We start from the raw sequence: 24652 nt of genomic DNA, 5'->3' as shown, positions 1-24652 counted from the left end.
TTTTCTCTTAGTATCACCATTTGGGAAATGAATGTTTTTGACAGCCATTTCATGAATAGGCATTCCCCCGGCAGCTATTTTGTGACAGCACCCACAACACTCTCTTAAAATTCTGAATGTGCCTGCAGACCAAAATATTTGGGGGACCCTGGTGTGGTTACTTCACATATCTTCTTTAATATATTTTTTGTGAGAATGAAGAATTAAGAATAAAGATGGAAGATGCCTGGGGAAAACATGGGACCATTACAAGTTGAAAATGATGTCTGGGCCCTCCATAAAATTCAGTGAGTGAGGCAGGGCAATTGTGTGACAAAAGCATCATCTGGAAGCACCCAAAGTCAGTCAAGTTGAAGGTGTTTGAGATAATGTACTTTGTTGACAGCTCATTGAAGTGAATCGGTCTTCTAGTTTTCTGGATGCATATGCCCTTTTAAGTTATTTTTTTAATGTGATACTGTTAACATGAAGAATTTTCACTATATACGTATTATCCTTTCAGGACTTCTAACAGCAGCCAGACTCTCTCCTCGTGTCACACAATGGAGCCTTGTACATCCGATGAATTTTTTCAAGCACTCAATCATGCAGAGCAAACCTTTAAAAAGATGGAAAATTACCTGAGACACAAGCAACTGTGTGATGTGGTATTAGTTGCTGCTGATCGTCGGATACCAGCACACAGGTAAATATGAATTCAGAGCCTTAAGTTATTAATTTCAAAAAATGACTGTTCTGAAAATAATAAATATCTGTAGCTAATCCACTTGCAACATGTGGTGATTCTAAGTAAGTTAGATATTCTCCCCTAAGTGTTGTCAACACAAACATGTGCCCAAAAGATATCTTCACAATATTTCAAAAACCATCGTTTTACTGCTCTGCCAATTTCTTGAGTATTTCTATGGTAGTGGAGGAATGGGTGCTGTTATATGTTAGTTCTTTTCCGTGGTCTCTGTGCTTCACACATATGGGCTCTGCGCCTGCACAGAGGTCGTTTCGAAAACTTCCATAGCTGAGGCAAACATTTTTGGCAGGAACCCCTCCCCCACCGTCCATTGACTGTGGGTCCCCGCCCTTCTCCTCAGTTCTCTTTCAACCACATTGCTGGAAGGATGTCTCATTGGGAACTTCTGTCTTTCTCGGGAGGAGAAAGCTTTAGAGTGCTGAGGGTTTTAGTCCTTTTTAGTTGTTTTCAGTTTGTGTTTCAACGGAGAGAGTTTTATCACCATGGTGTCTGATGTCATCATTCTTGCCCCCCCCCCCTTTTCTGAGAGGAGGGGACAGAATGTCAGACGGGCCACTTCCCCTGAGAATACCATACGAGCATGGATACTGGCATACCACTTCATGATCATTTGAGGATGACCAGGCTCGGGTATCGAGACACACAACCCTGTAAAGAAGTGCAGGATTTTGCATCTCATGCTGTATGTACTGAAAACATCTCATGCTGTATGTACTGAAAACATCTCATGCTGTATGTACTCCAGTGTCGATACTTTTCTTTCCAACACTGCTTCTGACAGTTAAAAATTCTTGGAAGGCCCCTTCTTTGATGGCTCCAACTTCGAAAAGGGCAGAATCTTTACATAAGGTCTACCCTGTTTCCCCAAAAGTAAGACATCCCCCGAAAATAAGACCTACTTCCAGTTTTGCCTCTCGCTGTAATATAAGGCATCCCCCCCGAAAATAAGACTTTTTTTTTTGTTCATCAATAAATGTGTACCGTATTCTTCTTCATGGAAAAATAAGACATCCCCTGAAAATAAGACCTAGAGCATCTTTGGGAGAAAAAATTAATATAAGACACTGTCTTATTTTCGGGGAAACAGGGTAGTAATGGACACTGTGTTTTTTCTTTCCGCACCCATGTCCCAATTCTATATTAGTCCAGTTATTCCCAAGGGGAGTTTCAGAACATATATGTTGGACCTACCAGGCCACCGAATATATTTATCCGCTGCTTTGGGCCCCAGAGTCATAGACTATTTAGTTATGATGTCCAGCTAACAACTTTTCCCCTCTCGTCAGCAACTTAACATGACCCGTCGCCTCACCGACTGTGAATCGAGAGCAGTGGTGGGCACTCGGACACTTCGCATGCGTACCTATGATCGGCAGGTCTCACTCTGTAAACTAGGTTGAGGATTGAGGACCTGCCATTCAACAGCGAAGGGTTAATCAATGCAAAAATGGATGAGGTGATGGATGCAATCCAGATGCCCAAAACAATGGCTAGAAAGATGGGTATGTTACCACAACACCAACTGCCGTCGTACAGCAACGTTGGTTCCGTCAACAGCCATACTACCATCCGAAACAATATTCTGATCGAGATAGAACCAATAGATTTGGCTGCCACCTGTGTGGGTCCTTCTGAAGTCGGTTGAGCGAGTCCGGTAGTCACTTGCCTCATTCGGCCATGTGTAGGGCTGAAACGAGATTCCCCCGCCAATGGTCCCATCGGAATATTCATTGTCATTAGGGTAGACCCAGAAGATTGGGTTACTCCTTCCTTGTTCCAGAAGATGCTCTTAGCACTTCCAATAAAAAAGGCAATATGCAACTATTACGTCTTACCTCCTGAACTGATTTTTTATGGAAAGAAAAAAGAAGTAGTGGAAAACACAGGGGGGTTACTAATTGAAGATGATGTTGTCTGGATTCCCCATAAAATTCTGTGAACAAGGCAGAGCGCTTACACAATAAAAGCCTTGTCTGGAAACACCCTCAGTGTCATGGAATGCTGATCACTGGGGATGGAAAATGGGGAGAAGGAATGAAATGGAGTGGCTGAAATCCTGAGACGGGAAGCGCTCCACATGGCAAATACTTTTTTGCAGGCCATTTGTATTATCTATATGCCAAATTTCGGCTTTGAGATTGTGGCTAACCTTTGACTCTATTTTTATTCATGAAAATATCACAGATGTTTTGGTTGCCTGTTACCACTTCTATAATGTAGATGCTAGCACCCATTTGAGTTGTGTTTCACCAAAAGTAGGCCCTTTAAAACATTGTTCCTTGTATATGTATAAAAATTTGGATTCACTTTTTTCACATAATGTTTTTTTTCTGTAAAGTTGTAAGGGACTACAATTGTAGATTAAGAAACATTAGATTTTGTTTTACTCTAATAGAGAGATTATTCAATCATGGTTCATCAAATTTAAAATGATTTAATAAATATTATTTTAAGGGGCAAAATAATGAAGCTGGTAATACATGTCAGATTGACTGTTGTCTCTTTTGCCCCCTTTTGTGTTTCATATGGTCATAGACTGGTGTTGTCCTCTGTCTCAGACTACTTTGCAGCCATGTTTACTAATGATGTAAGAGAGGCAAGACAGGAAGAAATCAAAATGGAAGGTGTGGAGCCAAATGCACTATGGGCTTTGGTGCAATATGCATATACAGGTAATAAAAGAAAAAACTGTCTAATATTATGTGCTAAGTAATGCTAAATTCTATCCCTATATTCAGAGTTTGGGGAGCAGCTCACATAAACAAGCTGGCGATTTATTCTGCCCACCCTCCACAGCCCTTCTATGTACAAGGTGAAATAAAATCCTACCTTAACATATACATTGATCTTAGCACTGAAGTGGTTGCGATTCTTTCAGAAAGAGATCTTGGGATTGGGGTGGATAACTCGGTGAAAAAAACAGTTCAATGGCTACATTCAGATGATCATATCTGAATGATCAAACCAAGATATGACTGACCTTCTGGCCCTTCACCCAGTGACTTTGCTCCTCTCTGCGTGAGCGCACAACTAAGGAAGTCTTCAGTTAACTATAGTTTCCTGTTATGTCCAAATTGGGAAACTGTGGTTAATGACTTCCAAACAAGCTAGGATATGAAGCCAACTTTAACGCAGTACATCTAGGGGTGAGCATATTACCCCAACATTAAAATCACTCCACTGGCTGCCAATTAGTTTCCGGGCAAAGTACAAAGTGTTGGTCATTACCTTTAAAGCCCTAAATGGTTTGGGTCCAGGTTACATGCGGGATCGCCTTCTCCCATACAGTCCACACTGCACACTTAGGTCCTCTGGGGAGAACTTACTTCAGTCAGCCAAGACTAGGCTGACATCAGTTTCCCAGAGGACCTTTTCTTCTGGTGCCCCCGGATTGTGAAACGGCCCGCCGGAGGAGATTCGTAAAATTAACTCTCTCTGTGATTCTAAGGCAGCTTTGAACACTAGCCTTTTCCGGCAGGCCTACCCAGATCGATGTAAAATCAAGAATTTTTAAGATGTGTTGATTCCTGTACTAATGTTGTTCCCCGCCTTGATCCAAAGGGAGAGGCGGGTAAGAAATAAATAAATTATTATTATTATTATTATTATTATTATTATTATTATTATTATTATCATCATCATCATCATCATCATCATATCCTGGCTTGTGTACAAGTTATTAATCATCATTTCTTGGTTCAGAAATAGCAGAAAATTTCACTGAAGACTTACTAGTTTGTTTCCTAACACATGCAAAAGGAGGAGCAAAGTGGCTCAACGCGATCTACAATACTCATTCATATATCAGCTTTTAAAGTTGCTTCTTTTAAATTTTGTTTTAACTGTTTTATTCTGTTTTTATTTTCATTTTACCTTGTACACCGCTCTGAATTTTTTCAATGGGGAGCGGTATATAAATATTCTAAATAAATAAATAAATAAATAAATTTGTCTGAAAATGGTCATTGGATAGAGCAGAAAAAGGCAGATCTTGTGTTAGAGATTATTAGGAAATGAATTGGAAATAACAGTGCCTGCATCATAAAACCTTAATATAAATCTATAGTGTTACCATATTTGGAATACTGGGTACACTACTGGGTGGTGTGTCTGAGAAACAATATTATTGTAGAACTGAAAAGGTGCAGAAGATCACAATCAAAATGGCCAAGACATTGGAGTATCTTTGTGCCCATAGCAGAAATTTGTAGAGATGGAAGCAGGAAAGACAATAACTGCACAGAATTGGATTTAAATCAGGATACAACTTTATTAGCTGGGGGTTCCATGAATTTGGGCCCCATAGAGGACAGGGACCATGAAATATCTGACTGTTTGTCTGCTGCATGAACTGTAGGGAAGAGGATACCTGAGATAGCAGATGATGTGGATCGTCTTTGGACACTGCCCACCTGGGAGTTGTAAGTGTTAAGTTAGTTCCATATACTGCTAACGGAACTGACTGGCAGTATTTTCAGAATAGCCAAAAGGAACATGTAATGCATAATTACAGAATTCAGTGCCAAAGATGTGATGGTAGCCCCTGGCTTAGATTGCTTTATTCATGGAAGATGCATCTGTCAATGTGCACCCCTGAATACCAGGTGCTTGTAAATAAACAAGTGATAACTGTTGCCTTCATACCCAACTTGCGGGGGTCCTGGAAGCATCTGCCATTTTTGGAAGTCGGGGGTACTGGACCAGATGGACCCTTGGTCTGTTCTAACAGGGTCTTCTTCTTTCCTAAATAATGAATACTTTTTCTAACTTCTTTAGGTCGCCTTGAATTAAAAGAAGATAATATTGAGTGCCTGTTATCTACAGCTTGTATTCTCCAGCTCTCTCAGGTGGTAGAAGCTTGCTGTAAGTTTTTAATGAAGCAGCTTCACCCATCAAATTGCCTTGGAATCCGTTCCTTTGCTGATGCACAGGGTTGCACGGATTTGCACAAAGTGGCCCACAATTACACCATGGTACGTTGTTATTAGTAATCTATAATCTGTTTATTGAGGGTTTCTTTTCTTTTTTTTTCATTTGAAGGGATACAGGAGACAAGACAGGATTCTCATAAGTTGCAGTATCTGGTCTTTGAACGACTGGCATTGATTACCATTGAGGTCATGACTGGAGGCCATAGTTCACATATTGGCTCTGCCATGAGCTGCTTTGCCTTAGGCAAACTGCTACTTCTCAACTCAGTCCCTTCTCCCCCATACATACCATGAAGACAATATACTTTGAGCACACATACACACATTGAATGATAAGTATTATTAAGGCAATGATGTATACAGTCAATGAATTTCAGATGAATTGGTAGCTGAGTGGTACAAAGCATTAATTTTACAACTAATCAAGTTTATCTTGTCTTCTACTGTTCACTTGCCTTGTTCCCATACTACATTACTTTCACACAATATGAAGCTAATCCTGGATGCCCTATCAGTTTGGCAGATATATAATGAAGTTGTTATAATGCATGAACTATACTTACATGCTCTGAGCAGCTATGTAAGTATCAAAATATTTTTTTGACATATATTAAGAATATCTTAGTGCGACCTACTCCAATCTTGTGCCCTCCAGCTGTTTCAAAAATGTTGTCATTTTTGTTCCCAGCAGTTCCTGATCATTTGTCTTGCTACTTTTTCTGTATTATTGATGCACCATTTCCCCCTCGGTTTAAGCTCTTGAGACATACTACAATAGCTCCCTTAAAGCTATGGTCATTGAAATTGCTACCTCGAAGCTATTGACATTGAAATAAACAGTGACCGTATACTAGCCTTTTAATTGTTTGACATGAATGAAATTTAAATTAGATGGATTTTAAAAAGCTATTTTCCAGAGTAATTAGTTGTACTAGATGAATCCTTCCCATGACCTCTTTTTAATGTTTAGTTCCAACAGAGACATGAAATTGAATTTTAGTAATAATGAGTAATATAGAAGTCTCACTTTGGTTTGAAACGAATGTTGCCATGGAAACAGAATAGAAACGTGTATTCCAATTGAATCGTCAATTAGAATACATCCCCCAGTAATTTAATTTGCTTAAAAGCTGCTTTGAAGCAGAAAAATGTCAACACTAAAACACTAGCCATTTGATGTTCATTCTTTAAAAGTATTGTAATGTGAGCTCAGTGTATCTATACCACCACTAAATTGTGTAGATTATTAAAATCAATGAATAATGCATTGTGTTTCGAATGGTGGTAAGTTCCAGAAAAGCATAGGTGCGGAGCATTTGTGTGTGTTGTGTCTCCACGCTATGTTGCTTCTTCTGAGGTCTTTTAAAATTTGAATAGAATGAACATAAAATATTTATATTACAATTTTAATCTATTTCTAAAGTTTTCTTGCCTCTGTTCCATATCCAGTCTTATTTGTTTAGTTGTTTGTTGTGTAGGATGCACATATCTGCAATTATAGCATCCAGTTTCTTAAAAAGCAGCTGCTGTTCATAAGGCTGTTTATAAGATGAAACTGTGAGGAATTCAATCACGCTGTGTCATTGGTTCAATTGAAGTGAATATTTCTTGGTTTAAGAGGCCTTTGAGTGAGTATTCTCAGAGGGTTCCCATAAACTAATAGGCTTTTCACTAACTAAACATACCTTTAATGCCTCTTAAGTGTTGGTGTGGTTTTGTTTCATGTACCAGAGCTTGAAGTATAAATGAGGCAGTACTCTGTCACTTCAGCTTACAAATGTGTGTTACTGCTGTATTAAAAGACTACAATATACTCTTTATTCTACATCAAACTTTACATTAAGCAGTTTTGTTTTAAGGAATAAAAAATACTTATTAAATGTACAGAAGCAACATGCTGGTAGTTTAAATAAAGATAGTATTTAAGCCTGTTGGCAGGGACTGTCTTGTTTTTAATCTATATACATAGTACATTTTAGACTCATTTATAAATAGTTAACAATAAGATAGCTTATCTTCTCTTTTATATTAATTCATGAACACTTTGTGTATTAGGGACATTTAAGTTATAATTGTGGCTCTTATTCTATTTGTTATATTTATCCTTAATGATGTTTTTAAATTAAAGATATATCTCAGTTGTTAATAAAATGCAAAATAAAGTTTCAGGGGGGCTAGAGAAGCTATTGTGGGAAGCAGAGAACAGAGAAGTTCATTTCCGCCAGTACAGTTGATCCAATTTAACTCTGGATCCAAGTGTTCAAAATTATTATTACAATCATTGTTTCACATAGCATGATCAATGTGTATGGTGCTTCACTGAGTACAAGAGGGCAGGTCCCTGTCACAAAAAGCATATAGTAATAATAATGATAATGTTAAACAATAATGGCAACTGTGAATTCATTAGTCAGAATGAATGCTGGTCTCTGAACCTGTTCCACACAGTATATTGTATTTCCTTTTGCCAAAAATTACAAATTTTTCAAGAGCTCCAAATATCTGATTCAGAATTCAAATACTTTATTCACAGAGGAGCATGCTGATTGTGTGACTTCCTGCAGACAGATATTTTTTATACACCAATGCATGTATCTGTCTGCAGTTACACTTAACGAGTATCAAGATCTTTCCTCCATTGAATATTGAAATTTTTTGTTTGTTTTGCTTTTTAGGATCATTTTATGGAAGTAATTAGAAACCAAGAATTTTTATTGTTACCAGCCACTGAAATTGCAAAGCTTTTAGCCAGTGATGATATGAATATTCCTAATGAAGAGACCATCCTCAATGCATTGCTTACATGGGTGCGACATGATCTGGAACAAAGAAAGAAGGACCTCAGCAAACTCTTGGCATACATCAGGCTGCCGTTACTTGCACCACAGGTAAATGGTTGCAATCTGTGTAGCTACTCATTTGTCTTTCTCCAGATGATATCAGTCAATGAAGGTAATGTGGCTTGGTTGTCTCTTACCTAGAGAATTTTCTATTTGTAGAAAATCAGATTACTATTAATATACTGCCACAAGTACTTTAATGTATGTTTAAAAAGGGAGGTGATCCTTATCCTGGTGACCTGTCCCTATACATAGATGGATTTGGTTTCTTATAAAGAAATTTATGCTCGGAACTTTCAGTCAACAGAGAATGTGAGAAATATTCATTGGACAAGAAGCTTGCTTAATTTTGTGTGTGGTTCATGTACAGGAAAAGGAAATTAACCTTATCCTTAGTTATTCAAGAACAAGGCTTCACAAGTTCTGGTTGCTTTTACCCTGCCCTTCAAAACCGTTCTATTGCAACTTACAAGAGAAAGTTAAAATACAGTGAAACAATTCAGCAAATGACCCATCCATTTCAAAGAGGATTGCCATGTGACTTGGAAAGCTGGTGTTAGAGAAATACAAGTCTAAAGGATTCCTTGGACACATGGAATTATTTCTACGGCTCTTTGGATCAAAGACATGGACAATAGTTATGATTCTATAACAGAAGAGAGTAACTCTGAGTGTATGTTAGGGGTGTATACAAACGTACATACAGAACAGAACCTGCCACCCTTTCTCTTCCTTTAGTTGAGCCTGTTACAATGCATGTAACACGGGGGTATTGAACCTTAGGCCTTTAGGCCAAATCTGGCCTGTCTGGAGTTTCAATCTGGCTGTCTGGGATTCCCAAAATGACCATGCCCCCTTTCCCTGCTCCCCTTTACTGATTGTTTAGTGGTTTGCTGGCTTTTGCACAGTGTTTTCGCTCATTCTAAAAGGTTAAAATGTCTCTCCCTAAGACTTAATTACTGGCAGCAAGAGCTTTAAGCTAAACTATGCTAGTATTTTTGGCCCTGCCCCTTTTCCCTTTGACCCCTCCTACCACTAGAATGCAGCCCCTGAGTGCTTCTCCATAGTTGAATTTGGCCCTCAGGCTGAAAGAGTTCCAGCGCCATTGATGTAAGAGGCCAGCAATGGAATCCTGATTTGGTAGTTTGAGTCCTGACCCTTCCCCATGCTTCAGGAAGGTTGCCCCTCCTTTTTCATTTTTAAAGTGCTGTAGTTACATTTAAATCGGGTTTTTTTAAGCCAGAACATTTTTTTTAATGAAAGATTGCTCTTAGGACCAGGGACTAGGAGATGCTAAGCTTGTACCATCACCCATTCAAGTCAATTAGCACATTGTGCAAACAGCTTATACTACAGACATGTAGAACTAGTTTCCCATGAGCTTGATCTGCAGAGAACTTTATACATTTGGATCGATGTGGTGAGTTGTGCATTTCCATAGTTCAAGTTATACATTTGGGTGCACACCCTTAGCTTGAAAGGTTATTTTGAGTAATAGTTTGTCTTCATGGGAGTCCTTCCAATAACATTTTAGTATGGGATGCTCTCAATGGTGCTACCAGGCCCATCCTCCTGTATTTCTGTGCAAGAATAAGTATTTTTAACACATAGTGCGACTCCACCTTCCTTCCTTTTTTTTCTGTTCTTTTTGAACAAATTATACCCTTCAATTGCTGTATTCCGCTCATGGGAGTCATCCCACCAAGTTTCAGTTAAACCTATCAAGTCGTTTTTGCCTCCATGTATTAAGAAACACATGGAAGATGATACTCTATGGTGAATTGCTGGCAATATTATCTAAAATTACCTCTGTATAACATTGATTAAAAAACAACATACTGCCGTTCCAAAAGATGGAACTAGTAGTACAGCCTGTTTACATGCGAGTTTCACCTAATGAAGCAAATAACAGCTTGGAAGTGAGAAGGGGGATGTTTGTCAGGAAGAGTCCTTGGAAAAGGGTTAAAGCCTTGTACAAAGTTAAAGATGATGTTCTGATCCTGGATCTCTGTAATTTTGTCTAGTTCGGCCTTGATGTTTACACAAAGATTTACTATCTGCATTGATTACGGGCCAGTTGATATTTATGTCTGCATTAATTACAATTAATTCCCAGACACAGGCTTTGGCATTTTGTGGCCAGTATATTCCTATTAGTTTCGTCTTGTTTAACAATTCAGCACATCTTATTTCTCTCTTTCCAGTTTTTGGCCGATTTGGAAAATAATGCACTCTTCAGAGATGACATTGAATGTCAAAAACTCATTATGGAAGCAATGAAATACCATTTGTTGCCAGAGAGACGGCCCATGTTACAAAGCCCCCGTACAAAGCCTCGAAAATCTACAGTTGGTGTGTTGTTTGCAGTTGGAGGCATGGATGCAACAAAAGGTATTGATTTAGCATGACTGTACACAGGGTGAAACAGACCTATCGTTTTTAGAGTAGGAAGGCCAGATTAGACGTGTTTTTGCCTGTTTGTTGTATTGATCACTGTATAGAATCATAGTATAGTAGAGTTGGAACATGCTTATAAGGCCATAGAGTCCAACCCCAAGCTCAATGCAGGAATCCACCTTAAAGCATACCTGACACATCACCTTACAGTACAGAGTGAAACATTTTTTATTTTCAAGTGATTGTAAACATTGATTTTTAAATATTAATATTATTTTATACTATTGCTAAGGAGCAACAAGCATTGAAAAGTATGATCTTCGTACCAATATGTGGACTCCAGTAGCAAATATGAATGGGAGAAGATTACAGTTCGGAGTAGCGGTGTTGGATGATAAGTTGTATGTTGTCGGTGGTAGAGACGGACTGAAAACATTAAATACTGTGGAATGTTACAACCCGAAAACAAAAACTTGGAGTGTGATGCCACCTATGTCCACACACCGGCATGGACTTGGTATGTATAATTCTTTTCATAGCTTGCTTTTTAAAGCAAGAGCTGTGTTACGATCAAACTCATTTCTAGTAAACATTTCTAAAGTACCACTTGTGATGTTCAGTTTCAATAGTAGACAATTTGTAATAGACAAAAATCAGAAATAACCATCTGATTTCAATTATAATCTCCAATTTCACGGAGAATTGAATGCCTTCTATAGTGCAGAAATCTTGATGCTGTACCCCATCTAGAGAAACATATTAAACAATTAGATGGTTAGAGCCTCCCTCAGTATCAGACAAAATAGTCTGTACTACTAAGGGCCACTCTGCCCAGAGGAACTTGTCTATGTGGATATAGAAAATCTACAATACATGCCAAATATGCACATGCCTGTTTTGTCATGTTTTCTTAAAGTAAAGTTGCATCCGTGTAAGAAACTATTTTGAGCAATTCAACCTGGGTGGCTTGCAGGGTACCTTGAATTGTCAAAAAGGAGTGCCTACAAAATGTTGCCGACAGAATTTTCTTTATTAATGAAGCTACTTATATACTGCCCTTTCAGCTCTCAAAAGGGACCCCAAAGCAGTTTACAAGATCTCAGTATAATTAACACTGGGGAGCATTTTTTTAAAAAACCCAAAATAAAACCAATAAAAATCAGATCCAGAACAGGCAAGATTAAAATATGCTAATAGCTTGGCAGTTTAAAAATGCCTTACAGAGTAATCCAAAGTAATCCCTAGGAGAGAGCCCTCATCCAGCCTATTATTGCATTTAGGCAATGTTCAAGGGTGTCAACTGCTTACTTGGGGTCAGGTAACCAGGAGCAATAGAGCCAAGTGTCATCAGCATATTGATTGCATCTCACTCCAAAGCTCCAGATTTCCCCTCCCAGTGGTCTTATGCAGATGTGAAATAATATTTGGGACAGGATGGAACCCCGTGGGAAATCATATTCCACTGCTGAACATGATACACAATTGGTCAACACCACATTTAGAAACAGTGTGTTTTTTACTTTAAGGGGTAGCAGTATTGGAAGGTCCAATGTATGCTGTAGGAGGACATGATGGCTGGAGTTACCTGAATACTGTTGAAAGATGGGATCCACAGGCCCGGCAGTGGAACTTTGTGGCTAGTATGTCAACCCCACGGAGTACAGTGGGTGTAGCAGTATTAAGTGGAAAGTAAGTAGAACTACATAAAGAAATAAAATCTAATTCACTCAGAAATTAATAACAGATTGATTTGTGTGCATAATGGAAATTTAGCAAATTTGGAATGATGTCCTCTACTATAAAGACAAGAGTGCTAGGATTCAGAATGATGCTCTGTATGAGTATTTTATAGTTCCTACAAATTGGACGTTAGTTTATTCAAGAGGCATTAAGAAATCCCATTTTATCCTTGCTATGAATCACTCCTGGATCTTAAATTATTTCAGAACCATAGACAGGGCTTCTCTTGCCATGTAATAGTTCTAGGAAAGTTTATTTATTTATTTATTTAAATACTTCTATACTGCTTAAAATATTAAAATCCCTAAGTGGTTCACATTAAAATACAACATAACAATATAATAGCACATATCAAATAAGTAATTAAATCATTAAAAACATAGTCAAACCAATGTATTTTTAATAGCGCATTTGATAACAGGCGGCCATAAACTGGAAAACGAAAAAATGGAAAAATAAGTAGCTGCCTTTGGTAATATGGTGGCTGTAGAAGCTTTAGAAGAAGAGAATGGCGATTTCATATATTTTAGGGAAGGAGAAAACCGCTAGGTGTGTGCCGTGCATGTGTGTGTATTTCTGAGAAATGTATCAAAATAATAATCTGGAGCAGCTATTATGGTGGAAAGCTTTCTCCCCGTGTGTTTCCTGTATTGTAATTTCTCTTTGTTTGTAATGCTTTGTTTCTTTGACTTTTTTGTACTCTTGTGTATCTTTATTTAGAAATAGAAAAGAAATAGTCCTGTAAGTGAGTGGGGGGGGGGGGGGGGAGAGAGAGAGAGAAGAAATGTGATATGCATAGACACTTGTACAAAGGAGCCCCTAAATGTGGCTAGCATTTAATCACTACCTTCAAAGTTATTAGTGCAGCAACAAACTGCACCACCTGCTGAGCTGGAGATAAATTGAGCCAAAGCTGTTGTTTAAAAGTGTTACTTTTATTACCAAGAAATTATATGTAAGCTCTAATATAAGAAGCATAAAAAAACCAAGTGAGACCTACTCTTTTGTAGACAGGATCCCCTTTCAGATTTTCTGGCCCCTGAGGAAGATTTTCATGTATTAGATCACATGATTTTTACTCTCTGTAAATATAAGCCATCTAATTCAATACTTGCTTCAGTCTTTTCTCTCTCCTTTGTGCTTAGAAATTATTTCTGATACTCAGTCCCTAACATGTTTGTGTATATTTACAGGCTATATGCAGTTGGTGGCCGAGATGGGAGTTCTTGTCTCAAATCTGTAGAATGCTTTGATCCTCATACTAACAAATGGACGCTTTGTGCTCAAATGTCAAAACGAAGAGGTGGAGTTGGAGTAACTACTTGGAATGGGTTCCTCTATGCTATTGGAGGTCATGATGCACCAGCTTCCAACTTGACATCAAGGCTGTCTGATTGTGTGGAAAGGTATTGCTCCAGTAAAGTATTGACATGAAGATACTGAACTTCACTCATGCAGAATTTGGATTCAACCTCTTCAGTTTTTTCTAGAAAGGACAGTACAACGGGGGGTTTTCTAATTCTAGAAAAATTAGAGAGGTTGGATCCAGTGTTGCATGAGTGAGAGTCCACTTGTGCAGCTGGATTTCTGCTTACATAGCAGGACTTACCCATCCTCTTCTCTCTACAGTGCCCCCCTGCCCATGTGCCAGATCGGTTCCAGATGATCCTCCAACCCTACAGGATACATTTGGGAAGCATGTGGGGGCTTCCGCTAGGAGAATGCCACCATTGGATGTCACCATTTGGCACAATCCAGCCAAGGATAAGCATTTCAAAGCCTTGTTGATTTTAGTGGGGAAGTTAAGCACATACTTAAAACTTTCCTGCTGAAATCACTGGGATTTCAAAGACCTCAACTTTGGCTGGAACATGTTTTCAAATCAATCAAAGCATATCTATATTGAATCCTTGTTGAGTTTTTTTAAAAAAAAACTTTGTAGCAAAAATTTTAGAACTAAAGTTAGAAATAAATGTTTGTAGATATGTTTAAATAGCATGCCATACTTGTTTGAGATATTATCCACCAGACATAAACTATGGAGTCCTAATCAGTTTATTAGACTTCATTGGTAAGTCTTGGAATTTGGGCTATTTTTATATCTAACAAGCCCGTACTTAAACTTCTCATTGTAACAGTTGCCGAGAACAGCTGTATACTTCATCATCCCATGTTCTATTTTGTAGCAGCCTAAAAAGTGTGTGCATTTGATACCGTAGGTCAATAGTGCAGGAAGATGCAGGAAAGGAGGGAAAGTATAAAAGTGTGACCTTTTTAAACAATAAAAGTGTTTATTGACTAGTGCAGGGGTCCTCCAGCCCATTTTGATGTGTGGGGGGAAGTCTTTTTCTCTTCAAGTGATGGGTGATTCCTCATTTCACTTACATAGGGAGGAAAAAGCTTCCCCTTGCTGAAAAACAGCTGGGGAGGGGGAATCCCAACCCCTATCAAGGACCCTTGGGGCAACAGAATCCTTGGTTGGGGTAATTTTCACACATGCCATCTAGCTGATTTTCAGCAGGGAAGAAGAAGGAGGAGAAGGCAGCATAAGAGGGGGTATAAAGAGCCAGAGAGGAAGGGAGAACAAAAAGAGGAGAGAGAGAGAAGCCAGAGTGAGATGTTCACGCACAGGGTACACATTCATACATGCACACAAACATAGATAAGGGACCACTCCCATCATTTTTGTGATTGGCCCTACAGTAGCCATTTTGTGGTGGTGCCCAAGGCAAAAAATTCCAAATGTGCCCACAGAGCCAGAAAGGTTGGGAACCCGTTTCTATAGCAGTAGCACTTTTTATAGAACAGTAGCAAGAGCCACTTGATTGAGAAAATTGGCCTTGGACCAGGGTTTATGGTCCACCACAGTTAGAAGAAATAACGTGAAATATATGGGAAGCTACTAGAAAACTAATTGCCAAAAGCAAGCTGCAGTAGTTGGGGACATCCATCAAAAAGAGCTATGACAATGGCACAGTTTGAATAAGGATCAGACCAGCTGTGGCTTTGCATCTGAGGCTCACCTGGCTCCAACATTGCTATATTTTCAGCGCCTTCTTCTCTCGGTCATTTGGCAGTATACAATGAGCTTAAATTAGTTCTTGAATTATCTTGGCTGATGGTTTAACAAATTGTTTTTAGCTATATGTTGTCTGTGGTTTTATGTAAATGCCCCTTTTGTATTTTGTATAATGTGTTTGAATGGTTTTTAATTTTTATAAACTGCCCAGAGAGCTTTGGTTATGGGGCAGTATAAAAATGTATTAAATGAAATGAAATATCAGCATACTAAGCATGATTTTTTAAATCACAGAATATGGTTTAAGATCCTACTTAGTAAACTGACATTAAATCACAAATCCCTGTTTTGGACATAATAGGAAAATGTATTTTAGGCTAACCAGGATTGGAGGGTTAATAAAAGGAGGAGGTGAGGGGTGAATGAGCAAGCTCAATACACATTCCCAACTTGGTGTACTGTGGTTTAGCAAGTTGGGAATGATTGTACATCCAAACAGGAGATATGTGTATAAGGAGGGCATGATAGAAAAAAACAAGGGATGATGTGTAAGGAGGGATGATGATAGAAAGTAAAAGATGTAGATACAGTTGCAACGTAATTGATAGAAGCAATCCTAAAATACTAGATGAGTTGTGAATAAGAAACAAAATTAGAGGAGCATATACAGTATTTTCTTGGTGAAACTTGAGGCAACTAGAATGAAACCTTTAATTTTGGGTTGTTTTAATTTCAGGTACGACCCCAAAACAGATGTGTGGACTGCTGTGGCATCAATGAGTATTAGTAGAGATGCAGTGGGAGTCTGCCTTCTCGGAGACAGATTGTATGCTGTTGGAGGATACGATGGACAAACCTACCTTAACACAGTGGAGTCTTATGACCCCCAGACAAATGAGTGGACACAGGTATTGGTTAATATTTGGAGAGCCAGTAGATCATTGATAAGGATACATGGTATGATATCTGCTCACCTCTGGTGCGTTAGCTTGGTAATTACCCATATGTGTGAGTCACAGTGACCACAAAAGAGGACAGGTTACTTACTGTTAATGGTAAGGTTGCTTACCTTTAATTGCCTTTGAATGGTCAGCCAAACCTACCTCCTCCCCACTTTCTTGTCCTGCTATGTTGGTCCTACCACTGCAGCGGACTGGGATCTGAGCAGGAAAGCAGGAGCTGTGCTCTGCACATGCACATGGCAAAACAGTGGGCTCCCACCAAAGCTCTACTCTGCTCTAGAGTATTCTGAATGATGCTCTGCACAGTCGCCTGTATGTGTGAGAATACATAAGACCACTCGAAGAACTACAGTTACAGATAAGCATTGGATAGAGGTAGAGCCTCTATCCAGGTTCTATCTAGGTTCTATCTATCTAGGTTCTATCTAGGTAACCTCTATCTAGGTTCAGGGGTAGAGCCAAGATTATCTCTGGCTCAGATGGGGTCCTCATTGAACTATAACAGGGAGTGGAGAATTGCATTCGTATCACTCTGTCTCTTTCCCTCATAACTGGCTCTAAGCTTTTGGCCAAATGTTTGTAAATCTGTTTTTTTTAAAAATAAATAAATAAGCATACTCTGTCACTAACCTATTTTTGTTTTACCCTTACAGGTTGCACCATTGTGCCTAGGAAGAGCTGGGGCATGTGTTGTGACGGTAAAACTTTAATAATGAAGATTTCCTTCTCTTCTGTAGACTCTCTGGGGTTTTTTACCTCAAATGACTAAATTATAATCAAATAAGGTACTGTGTATCTTCACAGGGCAAAGAGTTTGGTCTTAATCTAATAGCTTTTTTAAAAAATAAATAAATAGACCAACAGTATGCACTTTCTGAAATGAGTAATGCAATTTATGTACATTTGTTTGTAATGGAATACACTGCAGACAGCTGGCATGATTTATTAGAAGTACAGAGACTGAAAAATAGTTGGGGCTTGCAAATGTTGGTTCTTGCAGAGGTTCTGAAAGGCACTTTTTAAAAACAACAACAACACTTGGGCACAGTACCATAGATTTTCATTTCCATTTGTGTGTTTTTGGCAGGTTCATGGTGCAGATATTGAACTTGCTTTGTTCCAAAAGTTTTGTCATGACTGTTAGAAGTTTATTGTTTTTACATGGTACAAAGACAAACCAAATGCAGACAAAGGCAAAACACTGAGTGTACCTGAAATGTCTCAGGTTTCTATAACCAGGATGAGGAGGCAGATTACAATCACTCCGGAGACCAACGCAATACGTTGTTAACAGAATTTACTTTAAGATTTAAGAAATACTAACTTGAACAAAACAATTCACATCACTCTGAATCAACTCAGTTCTCTTTCGGGTACCAGTGTCAGGTTTACTGGACCAACAACAGAGGTGTATCCCTATTTGCTTGTCTCTCTTGCGTAGGTGCACTCTTCAGTAAACCTGTTGCCTTCTTCTCCTTCTCCCGATGTTGTTAATTTCTCCTTCTTTACTTCCAGCTCCCCCTCTTCCTCTCTCCCAACTCAACCGCCCTTTGTCAACAGACGTTTTTGCTCTTCCCTCACTCCATTCTTTGCCCCTCCCACTTAATTCAGCCAACATTTCAAGGCCCTTGGACCACAAGCATTACATACCTCTTGCCTGGGGAATGCTGTACATTTGATGCCTGAACTCTTCTTACACAACTGAAGTTTTGCAGACTTTTTTGTTTGTTTGTTTGTTTAACCAAAGCCTTACTTTAATTATAGTCTTATGCTATGGAATCATGCTGTGGAATACATTATTCAAGATCTTTGCATCATCCAGTACACTCACTGGATTTTCTAATCTTTTGTGTAACTTTCCATGTCCTATGAATATTGATACATAATTTCATCTCTTCCTAAAAACAGTTTAAAGAAAAGAGAAGTTGGGGAGCTCTAATGCATGACTAAAAGTGACGTTCATTTGTGCTTCTGAAGCATTCCATGATCTAAACTTCGGTGTGGCTAACTTTAATTGACTTTGAAAGAGGAGTTTAAACAAATCTAAATACATTTTTATAAGGTTAAAACTCCTGATGGCATTTTTAGTAAGAGTTACTTTAGCAAAAGGTGGGCATTATCCTAAAAGTTGTGCATCCTTTGGGGATGTTCATCTGACTTTCAAAAATAGACTGGTATTCATTTCAAGGAACACTTGTGTGACTAAGCTATTTAATATTGTAACTGTAATGGATTTTCTTTAAAAATTTGCCTTATGTTGATCTCTTACACTACTCAGAATTACTTGGGTTTTCCAAGTGCTCTCTGAAACTTTTATATTTTATTTTGTGCCTTGTTTCTTATATTTTCAAATATGGTATGTAACACATTGTTGTACTTTATCATGAAAAATCAAAATATGTAAACTCAAGGAACTTTTTGTGAAAGTAAATGGAAGGAATATGTTAGGTCTTTGCACACTTGTAATTTTTAATACAATTCTGAACTTTGAATTCACAATTAACTATTAGTTTAAAAGAAAAATGTTTTGTTCATTGTATAAGTCCTGTTCAATGGCTTTTTTAAACACATGGTTTTGTGAGGCCTTGTTCAAATCACAATGCAAAAAAAATAGTAAATGCAAAAGTTCTTTCTAGCTTTTTTTTTTAAAGAAATTACTTAGGTGTGTGTGTTAAATTTCTCTTCCCCATCCTTCTATATTACAATTTAGTAAATATAGCTTGCATTCTACATGCATGGAAAAGTTGAATGTCAGTGCAAATCCCCCCAAGGCTGTCCAAGGCTAGTTGAAGAATCTCTAAGAAACTCAAACATGGAAAACAAACTTCGCTGTAAGAACATGCAATTTTCAAAGTGCAGCCACAGAAGATTTAAGTTCTAGAGTGCATTTTTAGTACTATTAGTTAGGGTAATTATGAAGCTGAGCAGGCCTGGCCAGTGCCCTGTATGACCCATGTACACACCCTAGACATGGTCTGACATCTACTAATAATAGCAGGCGTTGACATGGAAAATATGGGATAATCTACTTTATCAGAAAATCTCTTTGATGACCTGGAACAGGATGGGAGAGTCTGTGATGGAGTAGGGTGCAAAAAGCACTTGCACTGCAATCCTATGCATGTCTACTCAGTGGTAAGTCCCACTGTGTTTACTGAGTGTATAAAGGATTCCTCTTCTTTCTAGTTATCATCACTGCACAAACACGTCATATGCCAAATTCTCCCACAACCTGTTAACTTCATCTCACATGGCTGGAGACCAAGCCTTCAACCAGCACTCATTATTCCTGGTATTGAGTTGTGTACACCTGCATAACTGCATCCAAGCTGTCACTGCTGGGTAGCCCCCTATGTAACTGTGGCTAGAGCAGACTTAGCCACAAGATTTTTAAACATTGGGAACCACAATAGTCTAATTCAAGGGTCCCCAACTATTTTGGACCCGTGGGCACACTTGGGAATCTGAGATGCTGCTGTGGGTGCTACCACAAAATGCCTTATCAGTGGATCATTGCTTTGGCATATACCTTTCGCGTCTATGGATCGTAGGCTGCATCTTATTTAGCAAAAACATTTGCTTCATGTCTATTGAACACTGCAACGTCTCTTTAAATAAAGGATTATCTAATTCAGCTAATTGCTGGCAGTGCAATTTAGCTGATGCTTTTTAAAACATGTTTTGGCAATATCCAGTAATTGCTTTTTTTGTGGGGAGGTTATTACACAGAATTTTTTTGCACTGGAACAGTCCTTAATATTCACTGATGTACACATTGAATATTATTTACCTGCTTCATGGAAATTAACAGATGGTCAGCATAAATGGATTCGCTGCACTCTTTTGACAGCTAAAAGCCTGGTATTACAATACTGGAAGGATAAACACTCACCTCCTTTAATGCAATTCATTGAGGACCTTACAATGTTTTCAATATTTGAAAGGGTGGCATATAGGCACCACCTTTAAATGGATACTTATTTAGATTTTTGGCCTACTTTTGTTGAAACCCATGTATAATTGCTAGAATGCTGTATGCATTTCATATAAATACATGTATGTATATTTTAAAATATATTTTTAGTAAGTAAAATATGTATATTTTAAAATATATTTTCGGATGCCTGCTGGCACCATGGTGAGGACCCATTCACACACACCATTGGAGAAACCTTCAAGCGCCACGGTGTCCAGAGGCGCTGCATTGGGAATCCCTGCTTTACCCAACCTAACCTCTCTTGGTGGTGGCACATATAGAAGGGCACCTGAAGATCATAAACTACGGGAAAACTGAAACATACGGAGCAATGGAAGTATGGGTGAGAAGCCCTCTACAATTAAATGTTCAGATCTGAACCTCCTTGAGAAGACTGAAGAGGAAGGGGTGGAAAAGAGTAATTATCATTTACTTGGGTGGCCTTCAGAAATGGATGCTTTTGGACAATTACCAATTTGCCTAGGCAGGAAGGAGAGATGAGAAATGGATGCCATTTCCCCTCTGCCAGGACAAGTCAAATTAAGCATCCAAGCCTCTCTTGTGCATTATAGGAAAGTGCAAGGATTACTTTCTTGCTCAGTCTTGGGGCAATAAAGCCTTTGAGGGAAGTTTTAAAGAGACCGGCAGGGTTTATCCAGACTGTTTAGATATAAGTCACCTAACTATCCCCCATATAGCAATTTGCACTAAAGCATTTATTTTAGCACATGTGCAATTAAGGAGTTGTAAGAAATATTTTAAAAAGTTAGAAAATGTTTTAGGACAAATTGCATATGGAGGTAAAAAAAATCGTTAAAATAGTAACTAGAAAGGTAGTGGGTTTTTTTTAATTTAAATCACTTAAATCATTTAAGTGCTGTGCAAAATGTTTAATTGTTTTTAAAATACAGTCAAAAATACATATTAGTGCTAACGGAAAGACTTAATTAAAATTAAAAGAAGACTCATGGTGACAAAATGGTACGCACCCTAAAAGTAATAGTAAAGGTTTGCCAAACTGCTTGATGATGTCACTGGACACATGAAAGAGTAGTACTAAGGTGATTTACACCTATGAAGTCAGCACAACTTGCTCCATTCTTTTTAAAAGGAGTCGAGATGTTCTGTGGTATGGAAAAAGATGGAAGAAACACAGGACGTCAACTATGTCATGATAGCATGTTATGCCCTATTAAAAATAAATGAATAAAGTGTGGCAATTCCATACTAAACATTTCATATAGAAGTACCCATGTCTCAAGTAAAGGTATTTACTTGCTATTCCCCTTGAGAATGCTAAGGGACTCTGGCTCCAAGGGGAAGGACCCCTTCACACCTTCCCTTTCTCAGACTTCCAGCCCAGCCTGTTCAGATTCCTCCTTTTTTCCTTTTCCATAGTAGGTGGGATGGGTTGTAGGCCATAGAATAGAGACCATTACTATAGAGATGCAGCTTCTGTCCACCCCATTCTCTATCAAGGAAACTCCAGACATATCCCACCTTAATATATAGTTCTTTTTAACCTTCCTTTTGGCATGGTTTGCCTTTATCAGCAGTTGCACAACAGACTGGAGGGTGTCATTCTCCCAGCAAGAATTCATGTGTGATATAAGTAAATAATAGGAAAAGTGCATCTCTTTATTTCCCTGTTAAATGTCTGTTAAAAGGTACAATCATTTACTTTAAACTCAACTGAAAAAATGAGGCTGGCTGGTTTTAGAATCATGCCATTAATGTGAAATATTGTTTGTTTGGAAAGATTGGTAACATGCGAAAGAACTCATACCACCCTAAAATCTACCCAAGTCTTTTGCCTACCCTACTACTATTGTTTTGGAGCCATCTCTAATCATGCCTGTAATTTGCAGGGAGGGAGTTATTTTGTTTGATCTGTGCACCCCAGGAGGCTCTGTCCCCAAAGACTTGTAAAACACATTATTTCTGCTCTTGCGAGATCTCCTTATGATAATGAAAGCAGCATGCTTATGCCATCTTCCCCCACTGTGTGGGCAACAGACAATAGAGCTTGCAATTCCAGAGAGTTTCCTTTCATATATTTCCCCTTCCTCCAAGTCAACGTACCTCCAAAGAATTCAAGGTCTCCGTCCATGTTATCCACATGACAAGTGAGGTAGAACAGGCTGGGATAAACTGACTGTCCCATGGCCACCTGGTGAACTTGAGCTTAGTGGGGGTTTCAACACAGTTTTCCTATACCATACCAGATCTTTCTTTAGTTAAAGGTGCCTCCATTTTAGTTGGCATCTTTAACTCCTGATAGCGTATATGCAGTCATGTGTGTGTCAGATAGTTTTGTACAAATACTGAATACCTATCCCCCAAAGAAAGAAAGAAAGAAAGAAAGATTGGTTTAAGCAAAAATCCTTCAAAACATTTCTTTTTAATAAGTTCTTCAAACAGAAGCAGAACAATTAAAATACCTGGGCATTCTACTCAAAAAAATAGTTTCTGAACATTGATATGGTGTATCAAACTTTTGAAAACCATTCTTGAAGCTTTGCTGGTAAGTGTGTGGGGGGGGGGAGAGAGAGAGAGAGAGAGTAAATAGGAAAAATGTTGATAAAACCATGCTAGGTATTGAAGCAGATCTAAATTAATAGCATCTGCTGAACTTGTTTTTTTTATATGGTCCAGGTCATTAAACTGAGTATTATCTGGACTAATTTATGTAATTTATTCAATTTTACATTCCTCTGTCCATTTTTAAAAACGTTGATTATTTATAACATTCTCATGGGCCCCTCCAGGCAGATCATGCACATCCTAAACTGAATTACAGCTGTCAGTCAAGGGAGGCAGAAGGAGGACATCAAATTTATGTAATTATCACAAATCCTTGGTTTTAAAACAGGCAAATTACATGAGGTGAGGGGCAAGATCATCCTTTCAGCCAGAGGAAGTGAGAATTCTTGGGACAGGTGATGCCTTGTCCTTACCCTTCCTGGCTGATTTAGAATGGGGAGGTCACTATAAAATGGGTGGGGTGGGGCAACCTGTTGAGGTTCCATATTGGTGCCCATGCAAGCCTTTGGGGCCTTGCACAAATGGGGAATGTCATATTCTTTCTCACAAAACCACACACTAGGTAGTCCTCCCCAACCTGGTGCCCTTAATCTCTTTTGGACTACAACTCCCAGCATTCCAGACTATGGTCATACTAGGTACGGCAGATAGGAGTTGGAAGTACAAACTATTTGGAAAGCACCAGGTGGTTGTTGGTGGGGACTACAACAGAGGATTGGTGAGAGGGAAGAGAGACACCTCCACCACCACGTCCCAGCGATCAGCAGTCCTGATCTAGATCACGTATACTGGGCTAATCTTGTTTAGGATCACTTAGGGTTACGTCGTAAGTGAGGGTGCTGTGTCAACAGCCCTCCTTCCCCTCTCCATCGGCCCCTTCCCTCCCTTTCAACACGCCGCAAAAACTCTCGCGCTCCCACCTTCGCGTTTCGACTCGAAGTCAACATGGCTGCAATTTCCATCTAAATGCGCTCTCTCCGCCCTGCTACGATCGTAGAGATAAGAAACGCTTAGAGATGGCCTGAGGAGCAGTTTAAGCAGGCACCGTTGCTGTAACACACGACAGTGTTATATGTGGGCGAGTTTGCGCTGGGAATACAAACCGGCCTCAGCCCCCACCTGCAATTTTTATAGCGGACTACAGTGCAGGTAGGGTGACCATATGGAAAGGAGGACAGGGCTCCTGTATCTTTAACAGCTGCATAGAAAAGGGGATTTCAGCAGGTGTCATTTGTATATATGGAGAACCTGGTGAAATTCCCTCTTCATCACAACAATTAAAGCTGCAGGGGCTATACTAGAGTGACCAGATTTAAAAGCAGGCAGGGCACCTGCAGCTTTAACTGGTGTGATGAAGAGGAAATTTCACCAGGTTCCCCATATATACAAATAACATCTGCTGAAATTCCCTTTTCAATACAACTGTTAAAGGTACAGGAGCCCTGTCCTCCATTTCATATGGTCACCCTAGTGCAGGGCTGTTTGTTACCTACCT

At 38.9% G+C, this 24652-nt stretch overlaps 1 protein-coding gene across 3 annotated transcripts in view; it reads left to right on the top strand.

Moving 5' to 3' along the window:
- Nucleotides 1-17517, top strand: part of KLHL5 (kelch like family member 5) — a 50556-nt gene extending 33039 nt beyond the window's left edge. For all 3 annotated transcript variants that reach the window (XM_063135870.1, XM_063135868.1, XM_063135871.1), the window contains 10 exons: nucleotides 503-685; nucleotides 3284-3420; nucleotides 5525-5721; nucleotides 8355-8567; nucleotides 10724-10910; nucleotides 11209-11433; nucleotides 12443-12605; nucleotides 13850-14062; nucleotides 16412-16583; nucleotides 17291-17517. In XM_063135870.1, the coding sequence (XP_062991940.1) occupies nucleotides 543-685; nucleotides 3284-3420; nucleotides 5525-5721; nucleotides 8355-8567; nucleotides 10724-10910; nucleotides 11209-11433; nucleotides 12443-12605; nucleotides 13850-14062; nucleotides 16412-16583; nucleotides 17291-17347 (1707 nt within the window). In that variant the 5' untranslated portion in view covers nucleotides 503-542 and the 3' untranslated portion in view covers nucleotides 17348-17517. The remainder of the gene's footprint in view (nucleotides 1-502; nucleotides 686-3283; nucleotides 3421-5524; nucleotides 5722-8354; nucleotides 8568-10723; nucleotides 10911-11208; nucleotides 11434-12442; nucleotides 12606-13849; nucleotides 14063-16411; nucleotides 16584-17290) is intronic.
- The last annotated feature ends 7135 nt before the right edge of the window (nucleotides 17518-24652 follow it).

Source organism: Elgaria multicarinata, chromosome 10, assembly GCF_023053635.1.
Source record: "Elgaria multicarinata webbii isolate HBS135686 ecotype San Diego chromosome 10, rElgMul1.1.pri, whole genome shotgun sequence".
NCBI classification, from domain to species: Eukaryota; Metazoa; Chordata; class Lepidosauria; order Squamata; family Anguidae; genus Elgaria; species Elgaria multicarinata.
Note: the sequence above shows the minus strand (reverse complement) of the source record. Positions and strands in the feature narration are given on the sequence as shown.